General features: G+C 40.3%; 1 protein-coding gene across 7 annotated transcripts in view; it reads left to right on the top strand.

The window, feature by feature from the left end:
* The window catches only part of PKHD1 (PKHD1 ciliary IPT domain containing fibrocystin/polyductin), a 456,842-nt gene that overhangs the window by 126,498 nt on the left and 313,804 nt on the right, over positions 1–16,540 (top strand). For all 7 annotated transcript variants that reach the window (XM_057555319.1, XM_057555317.1, XM_057555318.1 and 4 more), the window contains exon 36: positions 9,780–9,936. In XM_057555319.1, coding sequence (XP_057411302.1) covers positions 9,780–9,936 — 157 coding nt within the window. The remainder of the gene's footprint in view (positions 1–9,779; positions 9,937–16,540) is intronic.

The following is a 16,540-nucleotide window of genomic DNA, read 5'->3' as shown; positions in this document are numbered from 1 at the left end:
CAACCACTGCGCCACCAGGGAAGCCCAATTTTCTTTTTTTAAACATCTTTATTGGAGTATAATTGCTTTACATTGTTCTGTTAGTTGATGCTGTATAACAAAGTGAATCAGCTTTATGTATACATATATCCCCATTACCGTCCCTCTTGTGTCTCCCTCCCACCCTCCCTATCCCACCACTCTAGGTGGTCAAAAAGCACTGAGCTGATCTCCCTGTGCTATGCTGCTGCTTCCCACTAGCTATCTATTTTACATTTGGTGTTGTATATATGTCAATGCTACTCTCTCACTTCGTCCAAGCTTACCCTTCCCCCTACCTGAGTCCTCAAGTCCATTCTCTATGCCTGTGTCTTTATTCCTGTCCTGCCACTATGTTCTTCAGAACCATTTTTTTTTTTTTTTAGATTCCATATATATGTGTTAGCATATGGTATTTGTTTTTCTCTTTCTGACTTACTTCAGTCTGTATGACAGACTCTAGGTCCATCCACCTGACTACAAATAACTCCAATTTCGTTCCTGAGTAAAATTCCATTGTATATATGTGCCACATCTTCTATATCCATTCATCTGCTGATGGACACTTAGGTCCCTTCCATGTCCTGGCTGTTGTAAATTGTGCTTCAATGAACATTGCGGTACATGACTCTTTTTGAATTATGATTTTTTCAGTGTATATGCCCAGTAGTGGGATTGCTGGGTCATATGGTAGTTCTATTTTTAGTTTTTTAAGGAACCTCCATACTGTTCTCCGTAGTGACTGTATCAATTTACATTCCCACCAGCTGCTGCACCAACAGTGCAAGAGGGTTCCCTTTTCTGCACACCCTCTCCAGCATTTCTTGTTTGTAGATTTTTTGATGATGGCCATTCTAACTGGTGTGAGGTGATACCTCATTGTAGTTTTGATTTGCATTTCTCTAATGATTAGTGATGTTGAGCATCCTTTCATGTGTTTGTTGGCAATCTATATATCTTCTTTGGAGAAATGTCTATTTAGATTTTCTGCCCATTTTTTGTTTGGGTTGTTTGTTTTTTTGATGTTGAGCTGCATGAGCTGCTTGTATATTTTGGAGATTAATCCTTTGTCAGTTGCTTTGTTTGCAAATATTTTCTCCCATTCTGAGGGTTATCTTTTTGTCTTGTTTATGGTTTCCTTTGCTGTGTAAAAGCTTTTAAGTTTCATTAGGTCCCATTTGTTTATTTTTGTTTTTATTTCCATTTCTCTAGGAGGTGGGTCAAAAAGGATCTTGCTGTGATTTATGTCATAGAGTGTTCTGCCTATGTTTTCCTCTAAGAGTTTGATAGTGTCTGGCCTTACATTTAGGTCTTTAATCCATTTTGAGTTTATTTTTGTGTATGGTGTTAGGGAGTGTTTTAATTTCTTTCTTTTACATGTTGCTGTCCAGTTTTCCTAGCACCATTTATTGAAGAGGCTGTCTTTTCTGCATTGTATATTCTTGCCTCCTTTATCAAAGATAAGTTGACCATATGTGCGTGGGTTTACCTCTGGGCTTTGTATCCTGTTCCATTGATCTGTATTTCTGTTTTTGTTCCAGTACCGTACTGTCTTGATTACTGTAGCTTTGTAGTATAGTCTGAAGTCAGGGAGCCTGATTCCTCCAGGTCCGTTTTTCTTTCTCACTATTACTTTGGCTATTTGGGGTCTTTTGTGTTTCCATACAAATTGTGAAATTTTTTGTTCTAGTTCTGTGAAAAATGCCATTGGTAGTTTGATAGGGATTGCATTGAATCTGTACATTGCTTTGGGTAGTAGAGTCATTTTCACAATGTTGATTCTTCCAATCCAAGAACATGGTATATCTCTCCATCTGTTTGTATCATATTAATTTCTTTCATCAGTGTCTTATAGTTTTCTGCATACAGGTCTTTTGTCTCCTTAGGTAGGTTTATTCCTAGGTATTTTATTCTTTTTGTTGCAGTGGTTAATGGGAGGGTTTTCTTAATTTCTCTTTCAGATTTTTCATCATAAGTATATGGGAATGCCAGAGATTTCTGTGCATTAATTTTGTATCCTGCTACTTTACAAAATTCATTGATTAGCTCTAGTAGTTTTCTGGTGGGATCTTTAGGATTCTCTATATATAGTATCATGTCATCTGCAAACAGTGACAGCTTTACTTCTTTTATGATTTGGATTCCTTCTATTTCTTTTTCTTCTCTGATTGCTGTGGCTAAAACTTCCAAAACTATGTTGAATGATAGTGGTGAGAGTGGGCAACCTTGTCTTGTTCCTGATCTTAGTGGAAATGGTTTCAGTTTTTCCCCATTGAGAATGATGTTGGCGTGGGTTTGTCATACATGGCCTTTATTATGTTGAGGTCAGTTCCCTCTATGCCTACTTTCTGGAGAGTTTTTTTTAACACAAATGGGTGTTGAATTTGTTGAAAGCTTTTTCTGCATCTATTGAGATTACCATATGATTTTTCTCCTTCAATTTGTTAATATGGTGTCTCACATTGATTGATTTGCATATATTGAAGAATCCTTGCATTCCTGGGATAAACCCCACTTGATCATGGTGTATGATCCTTTGAATGTTCTTCTGGATTCTGTTTGTTAGTATTTTGTTGAGGCTTTTTACATCTATGTTCATCAGTGATACTGGCCTGTAGTTTTCCCTTTTGTGTGTGACATCTTTGTCTGGTTTTGGTATCAGGGCGATGGTGGCCTCGTAGAATGAGTTTGGGAGTGTTCCTCCCTCTGCTACATTTTGGAAGATTTTGAGAAGGATGGGTGTTAGCTCTTCTCTAAATGTTTGATAGAATTCACCTGTGAAGCCATCTGGTCCTGGGCTTTTGTTTGTTGGAAGATTTTTAATCACAGTTTCAATTTTAGTGCTTGTGATTGGTCTGTTTATATTTTCTATTTCTTCCTGGTTCAATCTCAGAAGGTTGTGCTTTTCTAAGAATTTGTCCATTTCTTCCAGGTTGTCCATTTTATTGGCATAGAGTTGCTTGTAGTAATCTCTCATGATCCTTTGTATATCTGCAGTGTCAGTTGTTACTTCTCCTTTTTCATTTCTGATTCTACTGATTTGAGTCTTCTCCCTTTTTTTCTTGATGAGTCTGGCTAAGGGTTTATGAATATTGTTTATGTTCTCAAAGAAGCAGCTTTTAGTTTTATTGATCTTTGCTATCATTTCCTTCATTTCTTTTTCATTTATTTCTGATCTGATCGTTATGATTTCTTTCCTTCTGCTAACTTTGGGTTTTTTTGTTCTTCTTTCTCTAATTGCTTTAGGTGTAAGGTTAGGTTGCTTGAGATTTTTCTTGTTTCTTGAGGTAGGATTATATTGCTATAAACTTCCCTCTTAGAACTGCTTTTGCTGCATCCCATAGGTTTTGGGCCATCTTGTTTTCATTGTCACTTGTTTCTAGGTATTTTTTGATTTCCTCAGTGATCTCTTTGTTATTTAGTAGTATATTGTTTAGCCTCCATGGGTTTGTATTTTTTACAGTTTTTTTCCTGTAATTGATATCTAGTCTCATAGCGTTGTAGTCAGAAAAGATACTTGATATGATTTCAATTTTCTTAAATTACCAAGGCTTGATTTGTGACCCAAGGTATGATCTGTCCTGGAGAATGTTCCATGAGCACTTGAGAAGAAAGTGTATTCTGTTGTTTTTGGATGGACTGTCCTATAAATATCAATTAAGTCCATCTTGTTTAATGTGTCATTTAAAGCTTGTGTTTCCTTATTTATTTTCATTTTGGTGGTCCATTGGTGAAAGTGGGGTGTTAAAGTCCCCTACTATGGTTGTGTTACTGTCGATTTCCCCTTTTATGGCTGTTAGCATTTGCCTTATGTATTGAGGTGCTCCTATGTTGGGTGCATAAATATTTACAATTGTTATACCTTCCTCTTGGATCGATCCCTTGATCATTATATAGTGTCCTTCTTTGTCTCTTGTAATAGTCTTTATTTTAAAGTCTGTTTTGTCTGATATAACAATTGCTCCTCCAGGTTTCTCATGATTTCCATTTGCATGGAATATCTTTTTCCATCCCCTCACTTTCAGTCTATATGTGTCCCTAGGTCTGAACTGGGTCTCTTGTAGACAGCATTTATACGGGTCTTGTTTTTGTATCCATTCAGCCAGTCTATGTCTTTTGGTTGGAGCGTTTAATCCCTTTACATTTAAGGTAATTATTGAGATGTATGTTCCTATTACCATTTTCTTAATTGTTTTGGGTTTGTTTTTGTAGGTCTTTTCCTTCTCTTGTTTTTTCTGCCTAGAGAAGTTCCTTAGCAGTTGTTGTAAAGCTGGTTTGGTGGTGCTGAATTCTCTTAGCTTTTGCTTGTCTGTAAAGGTTTTAATTTCTCCGTCGAATGTGAATGAGATCCTTGCTGTGTAGAGTAATCTTGGTTGTAGGTTTTTCCCTTCATCACTATAAATATATCCTGCCACTCTCTTCTGGCTTTCAGAGTTTCTGCTGAAAGATCAGCTGTTAACCTGATGGGGAGTCCCTTGTATGTTATTTGTTGTTTTTCCCTTGCTGCTTTTAATATTTTTTCTTTGTATTTAATTTTTGATAGTTTGATTAATATGTGTCTTGGCATGTTTCTCCCTGGATTTATCCTGTATGGGACTCTCTGCACTTCCTGGACTTGATTGAATATTTCCTTTCCCATATTATGGAAGTTTTCAACTATAATCTCTTCAAATATTTTCTCAGTCCCTTTCTTTTTCTCTTCTTCTTCTGGGACCCCTATAATTCGAATGTTGGTGCGATTAATGTTGTCCCAGAGGTCTCTGAGACTGTCCTCAATTCTTTTCATTCTTTTTCTTTATTCTGCTCTGTGGTAGTTATTTCCACTATTTTATCTTTCAGGTCACTTATCTGTTCTTCTGCCTCAGTTATTCTGCTATTGATTCCTTCTAGAGAATTTTTAATTTCATTTATTGTGTTGTTCATCATTGTTTGTTTGCTCTTTAGTTCTTCTAGGTCCCTGTTAAATGTTTCTTGTATTTTTTCCATTCTATTTCCAAGATTTTGCATCATCTTTACTATCATTGCTCTGAATTCTTTTTCAGGTAGACTGCCTATTTCCACTTCATTTGTTTGGTCTGGTGGGTTTTTACCTTGCTCCTTCATCTGCTGCGGATTTCTCTGTCTTCTCATTTTGCTTAACTTATGTGTTTGGGGTCTCCTTTTTGCAGGCTGCAGGTTCATAGTTCCCATTGTTTTTGGTGTCTGCCCCCAGTGGGTAAGGTTGGTTCAGTGGATTGTGTAGGTGTCCTGGTGGAGGGGCCTGGTGCCTGTGTTCTGGTGGATGAGGCTGGATCTTGTCTTTCTGGTGGGCAGGACTGCGTCCGGTGGTGTGTTTTGGGGTGTCTGTGAACTTAGCATGATTTTAGGCAGCCTCTGTGCTAATGGGTTGCGTTGTGTTCTTGTCTTGCTAGTTGTTTGGCATGGGGTATCCAGCACTGGAGCTCGCTGGTTGTTGAGTGGAGCAGGGCCGTAGCGTTGAGTTGGAGATCTCTGGGAGAGCTCTTGCTGACTGATATTACGTGGGGCTGGGAGGTCTCTGGTGGACCAGTGTCCTGAACTCAGGTCTCCCTCCTCAGAGTCCCAGTCCTGACAGCTGACTGGAGCACCAAGACCCTGTTAGCCACACAGCTCAGAAGAAAAGGGAGAAAAAAAAAGAAAGAAAGAAAAATAAAATAAAATAAATAAAGTTATTAAAATAAAAAATTAAAAAATATATTAAAATAAAAAAGTAATAAAAAAAAGTAAAAAATAAAAAAAGAGAGCAACCAAACCAATAAACAAATCTACCAATGATAACAAGCACTAAAAACTAAACTAAGATAAACATATAAATCAGAATCTAGTCAGTTACATACAGCAAACCCCACGTCTACAGTTGCTCTCAAAGTGCACTGCCTCAATTTTGGGATGATTTGTTGTCTATTCAGGTATTCCACAGATGCTGGGTACATCAAGTTGATTGTGGAGATTTAATCCACTGCTCCTGAGGCTGCTGGGAGAGATTTCCCTTTCTCTTCTTTGTTCGCACAACTCCTGGTGTGCAGCTTTGGATTTGGCTCTGCCTCTGCGTGTAGGTCGCCCTCTGGCATCTGTTCTTCACCCAGACAGGAGGGGGTTAAAGGAGCGGGTGATTAGGGGACTCTGGGTTACTCAGGCCAGGGGCAGGGAAGGGTACGAAATACGGGGTGAGCCTGTGGTGGCAGAGGCCAGCGTGATGTTGCAACAGCCTGAGGCGCACCGTGTGTTCTCCCGGGGAAGTTGTCCCTGGATCACGGGACCCTGGCAGTGGCGGGTTGCACAGGCTCCCGGGAGGGGCGGTGTGGATAGTGACCTGTGCTTGCGCACAGGCTGCTTGGTGGCTGCAGCAGCAGCCTTAGCATCTCACGCCCGCCTCTGGTGACCACGCTGATAGCCACAGCTCCTGACCATCACTGGAGCCCGTTTAGGTGGTGCTCTGAATCTCCTCTCCTCGCGCACCCAGAAACAATGGTCTCTTGCCTCTTAGTCAGTTCCAGACCTTTTCCTGGAATCCCTCCCATTTAGCTGTGGTGCACTAACCCCCTTCAGGCTGTGTTCATGCAGCCAACCCCAGTCCTCTCCCCGGGATCTGACCTCTGAAGCTTGAGCCTCAGCTCCCAGCCCCCACCTGCCCCAGAGGGTGAGCAGACAAGCCTCTCGGGCTGGTTAGTGCTGGTCAGCACTGATCCTCTGTGTGGGAATCTCTCCACTTTGCCCTCTGCGCCCCTGTTGCTGCGCTCTCCTCCGTGGCTCTGAAGCTTCCCCCCCAACCCCCTGTTTCCACCAGTGAAGGGGCTTCCTGGTGTGTGGAAACCTTTCCTCCTTCACAGCTCCCTCCCAGAGGTGCAGGTCCCATCCATATTCTTTTGTCTCTGTTTTTTCTTTTTTCTTTTGCCCTACCCAGGTGCATGGGGAGTTTCTTGCCTTTTGAGAAGTCTGAGGTCTTCTGCCAGCATTCTGTAGGTGTTCTGTAGGAGTTGTTCCACAGGTACATGTATTTTTGATGTATTTGTGGGAAGGAAGGTGATCTCCACGTCTAACTCTTCCGCCATCTTGAAGGTCCTGAGTAGGGCAATTTTCAAAGGCTTTTCGACCAGACCAAGATGATAGAACACAGGGAAGGCAACCAATGATACACACAGCTGCTTCCGAGCCAGAGAGAAAGTCTTTAAAGTTCCCTCAGAGCTAAGATGACAGGTATCAGTGCTAACCTTGAGGTTTGAAAGGTTCTCAAGTTAATTATGGGAAGACATCATGGAATGGTCCTCCTCTGACTTCCTTTTACCTAATCAACGTCTAGTTGTTCCAGATCTTCCCATTGTGAGCGTCATGAGCCCAGGTTTTTTGTGTAGTTCTGTAGCTGGGCTTGGATCTGAACATGAGGCTCACGTCTCAGAAAAAGTCAAGCTGCTGAATTCTTCACTCATCCTCATGGCTCATCCACACACCCTTGCTAGCCTTCCCTGAGCTTCAGGGGCTGGTGTGAAGGGAGCCTCCCAGTTCCTTTTTTGGATCTATCTCCCTCTTCTCTAGCCCTTGCCTTGAATTGGTCCTCAAAATTTGATGCAGAGTGCCATCGAGGAGATGATTAAAATGATAGATCCCTGGTCCCACCTCCTGAGCGTTTTTTAAAAAAATTGAAGTATAGTTGATTTACTATGTTGTGTTAGTTTCAAGTGTACAGCAAAGTAATTCAGATATATATATATATATATATATATATATATATATATTCTTTTTCAGATTCTTTTCCATTATAGGTTTTTACAAGATACTGAATATAGTTCCCTGTGCCATATAGTAGGTCCTTGTTGTTTATTTGTTTTATATATAGTAGTGTGTATTTGTTAATTCCAATCTCCGAATTGATCCCTCCTCCTGAGCTTTTGGTTCCATCCTGGTGGCATTGAGAGAATCTGCACCTTAAACAGCTCTAGGCTGAGAAACCCTGTCTGAAGCATCATCTTTAAAACAAAGGGATAGGATTTCTCTAGAGTCCTTTCCATCTCTGACCTTCTAGAAATCCAAGCTTTTTCACATGTCTTGTCTTAGTGACTCAGGGCTGACTTACAGATAATCTGGTTCACCTTCTCTGGAGTTGTCGTCACCATCTTTTGGTCTTTTCCATCTTCTCACCACTTTATTCCACTCCAGTTTCCTCCTATTGGCCCCCCTTTTTCTTTGTGGATTCTGCAGGAGTGAATTAAAGGATTATAGGAAGGTAGAATGTCTAGTCGTATGAGGAGCCCTTTCTGTAATTTTACCTCCCCATGCCTAGCTTCAGTGTGAAATAGGTAGAGAGCTAAACTTCTGTCCCACTTTTTGAGTCTTTGGATGGTCATCCTGTGGTCACGGTTCATACAGCTCACAATGATGCTTGGGTACCACACATTCTTTTTTTCCTGTGGTGCTGGGACTGCTTATCACTGTGCCTGATGCCTTTCCATCTCTTAAATTGGGATGAGTCACTGACTTATTTCTCCTTTGTAGATGCAGAAAATGAAAAGATCCTGCTTTTCCTTATCCCCAAGTCTTGTTGGTGATCGGGTTCACTATATAACTCAGGACTAGTGAGCTGGGGATCAGTGCACCTGGAAAATCTACTGACTTCTGGCAACACATTTGTCCATTTTCTCTCTCAGAAATACTCCAGGGCACTGTTCTCTGTGGAGGCGCAGTTATTGGTATTATAAACATGCCTCCCCTTCTTCACGATCTTCTCCCATCTGCCTCAAACATCTCACAAGAGGACTTTCTAGGCAGTTGTTTTATAGGAACTGGGGCTTCGCATTAGGTTGGAATCTGTGTGGGAAGAAGAACTGTGGGGAGAGAGGCATACACATGTCATCTGTATGACCTTGAGCTAATCACCTTGCCCAAGAGGATTTCATTACATTTGTCAGAATTACAGTTCCATAGCTGCACTGGACATTTAAACCTGTTCTCTGCCTCTTGCATGAGCCAGATACTGCTTTCTGTGATTTTCACATCCTTGGTTTGAAAACCACGTGAGTTCAGTGTGACTGTAAATTAACAGGAAGCCAGAAGCTCTGAGAGGGAGACGGCAGGGGGTGAAGGGTGCTTCCTCCTCTAGGCTCTTCACAGTCCTGCTCCTGGCACCTCCCTCAAAGGTTCTGGGTTGTCATCTGAAGTCAGCTGGCACTTTTCCTGTGCACAAACTTTGCCAGCGTGGAGGCACCAAACACAGAGGGAAAGGCATCAGTAATATCAAAAGAGGCAGGGTGGGAGGATGGATCTGAACACGTGGAGAGAGGAATGTTCCTATAAAACAGGGACACTTGGTAGCAGAGCCAGTGAAAAATGGTACCAATTATGTAAAGCAAAATGCCACCCATCAAGCAGAATGTTTTAATTCTCTCTATTCCTGGCTATTTATGACTTTTTGTCCAAGACTCAGTACACGTCTGTAAAAATAAAAAATGGAATCGACCCCATCTGTTAGGTAGAAGGCGGCCTGTGCTGGGGAAAAAAAGGTAAGAAAGTATTACCAGCATATCGTTGGAGAATTCCAGAGGCTGAACACAGAAGAACTTTGAGTATGGCTTTGCCCCTTCCGTATTTTCCCTTTTTTGAGTTAGTTGTACGAGGGTGACTAATTTTATGGAGATGTTTAAAATTATATTTAAATTAATTTGAATTTAAGGAGTTTCTGTTCTGATGGATCACCCAGACTATCCTGCTTGAAAACAAAACAAAACAAAATAACCAAACCTGTTTTCCAGGACAACTTTCCCTTTCAGTTCTGCCGGAGGTGGTCCAGGGCTCACAGCTGGTTTCCCGAGAGACTGCCACAAGAGGGCGACAACGTCACGGTAGAGAAAGGCCAGCTGCTCCTGTTGGACACCAACACCAGCATCCTCAACTTCCTGCACGTGAAAGGTTTGCGGAGTTTGGAGATGGGGGTGGCGTTATTATATATGATTTTATCATTTTAGGGGCAGAAGGAAGGGGAACTTTTTGGATAAGTTCCAGCACTTGGTTGACAGTTTATTCTCGGACCAAATTGAGATTTCCCTGTGAAAGGAAGAAGTGGTCAGAAGGTCAGACTCTTAAAAGCACAGAGCTTGATTATTTTAAGTTTTCAGATGCAAGAGGGTGAACAGTGTTCTCCAAGAATATGCTTCTTTATTCAAGTCCTTTGTGTTCATGCTTGTCCCTGGCAGCACTCACAATATAGCAGGAGGCTCTGAAATCAGTTAATGCTGCTGCCTTTGAAATTCCCTGCCAAGAAAGCAATGCCTTCCTGCTTTTACCCTGTTGTGGTTTTGACTTCCTTGTCCCGTGGAAAGTCATATAAATAGGCTTCCTTATTGTGAAACCGGCCACATAGCTCTAGGGTCTGGGAATTTGGGAGAGACTGAGAATTCAAATTTTAACTCCTCCCCCTCATTACCAAGTGACTAAGTCAGTTTTTTCTACCTCCTCGTGAGTTTGTTTCCTTATCTGTTAAATGAGAATAAAAATCATTGCCTACTTCAGTGGCAGATAATAAGGAGTTGTTATCAAAGGGACTCTTGTTCACTGGCAAATGAAAATTACTTGGCAAATGTGATTAGTTATGGAGATCTATAAAACTGCACTAAAATACCATTCTGTACTATAAATATATTTAACATTTACAGGAGCATTTGTTCCTGTTAAAGTAAGCTTGTGGCTATATGAGGGAGAATAAAATATTTTGCAGAGGATAAACTGATGGAGTGTTACTACCCATCTCTTACAGGTGGACTTATTAGGAATTTTACATTCTTTATTCTGCAAGCTTATTTTTTTTCCTCTGGTAGCAAGGAGAAGATTTCAGGCAAGTCAGTTAATTAGTACCCTTTAGGAAAAAGGTCTGTGAGCTTGAGCTCCTGACCTGTCTTTGTGGTGGTTGTGTGTGTGTGTAGCCAGTGGCTATGGGGAGTACTGACTTATTGACAGCTAGCAGCTACCTAAGGACTGGCAATGACAAAGGGAAATTACAGACTTCAAGTCTCAGCTCAGAGAAAAGATGCTCTTTATAGGCCTTTAACCAGGATTCTTGCCACAGGAGTAAAATCCTGTTGGAGGATGGGATGCCCTTCAGGCGCTCAAGGGTCTTTGCCTGATATTGATACCATTTGGGAGAAGTTTTGCAGCTAAAAGTCCTCAAACTCAGCCCATCTGAGTCTCTGGATATCCTAGTAGATCCAGGTAAATGTTCCAGCAAGGAATGGTGTTTGTCGATAGGGCCAGAGACTGAAGATGGAGAGGAGGCATCAGAGGAGAACAGAGGGCAAGGGAAAGGCAGAGGTATGTGGATACACACCTGGCTTCCACTCTTGGAGATTTCGAGATCCTAGTAACCCAGATACTTGACCCAAGCTGTCACCTTTCAGTGGTGGTTATTCCTAAATGTTCCTGGTTCAGGCAATACTTCACTCTCATTATTTAGAATAAGTGACTAGGTTTAGAAGGGCTAACCCTCATTGCATGGAGAGGGAAAGTCTGTTATGTGAAGGATCCCCCCCATTGGTAGGATTGTGAGGATAAGTGGTGGACACCCGTTTCTGTACAAACAGGAGTTGTTGGTAGGGAGCAGGGTTGCCTAGAGTGAAAGTAAGATTTTAATCACAGAGATATGGGTCATAGCTTCTAGAAAGTATGAGAACTGGGAAAGGACACAGATGAAATTTGGTTCAACAGATGACTTGTGAATGCTTATTAAGTGGCCTAGGCACTCTGTGTGAGACACAAGAAGAAGTGAAGAATAATGCTTAACATGAATAATGTGCATTACTACTAAAGAAAAAGTAATTAGGGAGCAAATATAAAAGAGTAAAATGTCTAGTTCTAAAACATGTGATGTAGGAGGTAAGGCAGAATGTAGACAGAAGTAATCCGAGTGTCCGGGATGTAAGATTAGAGTTGGATAGTGGAGAGGAGGTGAAGAGCATGTACTTTGTACCTGAGACAAGTTTTGATCGTGTAGACGTCAATATACACACAGATTCAATGTGGGAGGAATTTCCCCATCTCACTTAATAGCCAGTGGCTCAGGCCAGAAATCTTGGTGGCACCCTAGATATCTTTCTTTTTCTTATATTCCATGACCAATCCATCAGTGAATCTTATTGGCTGAAGCTTCAACATGTGTCCCATTAGTACCAACCTAGTCCTATTCAACCTAACTTTTGGCCGGGACCATTTCAAACAACTTCTTAACTGGTTCCCATGTTTCTAATTTCTTTGTCTTCTTTAGTAGCAGAACCCCAGTTTTTATTTGGGGCAGCAGTGTACCCAGCTAAAATGCTATATTTCCTCATCTCCTTTGTAGGTAGACATAGCCTGTGGCTAAGAGCTGGCCAGTGATATGTAAGGGGAAGAGTGGTACAGGACATCTAGGACATTTCCTAAAGTAGAGATGGCTTAGTAGGAGGCATGCCCTCTTTGTCCCTCTTTCTTTCTCCTCCCTGCTTCCTGGAATGTAAATGTGATAGCTACATTTTCAACTGCCATCTTGGACCATGAGTTGACTTGCTAAGAATGGGAAAACAGGGAATTCCCTGGAGGTCCAGTGGTTAAGAATCTATGATTCCACTGCAAGGGCATGGGAACTAAGAGCCCACATGCCCCTTGGTGTGGCCAAAAAAAAGAATGAGGAAACAGAAGAATGGAAGAAACCCGGGACTCTGATGTCATACTAGCATGGCACCTGGGGCTGCCCACCTCTGAAGTACTTTTTGTGATAGAAAAATATACCTTCATGTGTTTAAGTCATTGGTATTTGACTTCTGTGCTATATGCTAAAATAACCCCCAATAATTTATTGTCCACGCCCTTTAAAATATGTCAGATCTTATTACTTCTTTTCTCAACCACCCCTACCCCAATGGCTTCTCACCTCACTAGAAATAAGGTTCACACCATTATTAAACTTCTGATCCATTCATTGACCTTGCCTTCCTCATTCACTCTGCTCCAGCTCTTCTGTGAATATACCAGTGACACACCTGCCTCACGGCCTTTGCGCATAATGCCCTTTGCCTGGAGTATTCTTCCTCCAGATATTCATGTGGCTAGCTCACTTATTTCATTCTCTCTTTGAGAAAATGTCAGCTTATTAGAGAGGACTTGCCATCTTTTCTAAAATTATAACAATCCTATTAGTCCATCCATTTATTTTGCTTTACTTTTCTTCATATCACTTATCACTACATGAGATACTATAATTTACTTGTTTATTTACAGTTCATTTCCTCTGCTAGGATAAGCTCAAAAAGGCAGAGAACTTCCATCAATTATTTACTGCTGTCTCTTCAGTGTCTAGGACCGTGCCTGACTCATGATGTGGGCTCAAAGTACATGTGTTGATTTTTGAATGGGTGGACAAGTAAAATGGTGCAGAATTCAGATCCCGGATGAAATTTAAGAAGTATAATTTTTAAGTTCTTCCTCTCTTAAATATCACTTTTCTCAACTAATTTGCTTTTACTATCCTTAGTTGTGCTCACTGATATCTATCTATATACGTATGTACACACATAAATACATAAATTTACATATATTCACATACATACACATGTATACACATCTACACATCTACATAAAAAAGTATATCTTTATGAATTAGAAATATAAAATCCATGCTAAGTTATTTTTTTGTTTGTTTCTAAAAGACATATGAAGAAGGCTTTCGCTGGGGAAGAACCCCAGCTCTCAACTGTCTGGTTGATATGGTGTAGCTCTCAACCCCTAATGTCTTCTCTTGGTCTATAATAGGTGTGAAAGTACTTGAAGGACAATAAAAATCTATTCAAATATAAGATTGAATTGTTATCATCATCATCAATAACAGCAATTCACTCTCTGAGTATCTGTTACTGTCTTTTTCATACCCATTCATGGTATCAGAAAAATAGCTGTGTGAAATTTTCTTTATTTTTTGATACCATCTATGGGATGAAACAAGGCATGAAAAATTTCAAGCCAAAAAATAATTTATTCAAAAGATTTTAACGCACACGATATAAAGTATTATAGTGGAAGTACTTTCTCAGCCATTTCCACTGAAATGAAGAAAACATTCCCCATGAAGTATGTACACACTTTGAAAGGATTAGTGCTAAATAGAAGTGAAACTAGATCACCTAAGAACTACATTTGGAACTACTTTATGAAGATATTGCATCCTCCATATTTTTTCCATTCATGGAAACCAGGATCCCAATATATACAGGGGCCAGGCTCCTCCATCAGGAGGAGTTCAACAGTTCTACATATGGCCCTTGAGAGTTCTGAACTCTCTGTGCCTGCCTTATGTTTCCATGTATAAAATAGAACACACTATTTTTTCTTACAAGTAAAACTTATAGTAGGAAGGAGGATTATAAATTTCTTTGAGGCAATTGGGAAATGGCACCCAAAGACGAAGTTTTCACCGTTATTTATGCTGCTGTACGTACTGATTCCGGAACTTGTTGGGGAAAATGGCACATTATTTTGTGACCCTGATAAGAGCTTCAGCTATATCTCTTATGATTTCATCTTAATTAGCAAAAGACCTAGAACTTTTGTCCAGTTACCATTTCTATTTGTTCCCTCCATTCCTCCTTGTCTCTTTTTTTTTTTTTTTTTTTTTTGAATTATTTTTTAGGAGGTACTGTTAAACACAAAAGAGAATTAACCCCATCAATTAATACTAATGAGCTGGGATGGAAATAGGCATATTGCCTTGATTTAGTTAATTATATTTTTCATTCTTTTATGTTAAGATGCCCAACGGCCATAGGCATCGCTGAATTAAAATTTATTATTTTATTCCAGGTAATTATGATGAGCCATAATAACAGAGACGGAACGTTACCCTCTTGTGTGCACTATCATGGATTCTGGTCAAGGATCTTGGGCTTGTGGTCTGTAGCTGGGGAAGCATCCATATTTTCTGAATGAAGCAGTGACTCTCTGTCCTGGTGGTCAACCAGCTTGATGTGAAGTGGTCTAGATCTGATGACTAATAAAGGGGAGGATGAACTCTAGAAACCCCTCTTCCCTTGGTGTTGGGCTTTCAAGAGGAAGATATTTTGTAGTTTCTTATTACTCACAGTGCCTTCATTTTACAAGGCTTGAGCAGAAACTTCTGCTGTTTAATAGTGCATTGGCTTCCTTTCATGTGATTTTCTATTTCTTGGTCTACTGGTGTATACCAAAGCAGTTAAATGCTTGGCAGGCTTTTGAGCCAGAAAGAACTGAGTCTGAATCTGGGCTCTGCTTCTTACCGGCTTTGTGACCTTGGGCAAGTTGCACAGCCTTTGTAAGCCTCAAGTTTCTCCTCTTTAGAGTAAGGCCTGTTTTAGTAATAGCAGCAGGGACAGCAATTGCTAACATTTACTGTTTGCTATTGTGTAGCCATACTACAATGTATCACCCAACTCCTATGGATGTTTTGGGTACTAAATGAAAGAATGTTTCTAAAGCCCTTAGTACAGGGTCTGGCCCAGCACAAGCATTCAGTTCATGTTAGTTGTTGTTTCTTTTGGATTGAAGGGAATAACGGAAGAGATGGCTGAATGTCAGGCCTAAGTTGCAATTTTATTTACAGCTAGTGGCTGCTTCTATATACAAAGCAAACTGGATTACTCAAAGAATTAGCTGGGCAATAAAGACCTCAGATGGCTTCTGCCTCTGTTATCTTCAGAATGCATATTGAAGTGTTTTTCTACAGCAAGAGAGGGAAGGATACAGTGGTGGAAGTAGCTGAGTTATCCACGAGGTTGCCTCCATTCTCCTTAGTATTTTGACTTTGTGGAAACGTGTTTTTCTGCTGCAGTTGGGAATGTGGTCTCGTTTTCTCCAAACTCTTTCTTTTAGTTCACAGTTTTGAGGACACTCAGATCTTTTTAGTCTATTATACTGGCGATTTCTATAGTCTAGCAATGCATATTCTTGGTTTATTGAGATGAGCCATCTTTTCTTGACCGACTACTGGGTTCATTGTAGAGTTTCTTTTTTAAAAATTAAAAAAAAATTTTATTGTGGTATAAATGACATATTATATAAATTTCAGGTGTACAACATACTGATTTGGTATTTGTATATATTGCAAAATGATCACCACAATAGTCACCATAGATAGGTACAAAATTTTTTTTCTTTGTGTTGGGAACTTGCAAGATCCACTCTCTTAGCTACTTTCAAATATACAATACAGTATTATTAACTGTAGTCACCATGCTGTACATCACATCTCCAGGATGTATTCGTTTTATAACTAGAAGTGTGTACCTTTTGACCCCTTTCACCCATTTCGCCTACCCCTCACCCACCCACGTCAGGCAACCACCAATCTGGTCTCAATATCTATGAGCTCAGATTTGTCTGTTTTTTGTTTGTTTCTTTGTTTTGTTTTGTTCTTTTCTTTATCTTCCACATATAAGTGAGATCAAATGGTATTTATCTTTTTCTGACTTATTTCACTTAGCCTTATGCCCTCAAGTTTCATCCCTGTTGTTGCAATGGAAAG

This window comes from Balaenoptera acutorostrata, chromosome 10 (genome assembly GCF_949987535.1).
Source record: "Balaenoptera acutorostrata chromosome 10, mBalAcu1.1, whole genome shotgun sequence".
Lineage (NCBI taxonomy): Eukaryota > Metazoa > Chordata > Mammalia > Artiodactyla > Balaenopteridae > Balaenoptera > Balaenoptera acutorostrata.
The sequence above is the reverse complement of the archived record's forward strand: the minus strand, read 5'-3'. Positions and strand labels throughout refer to the sequence as shown.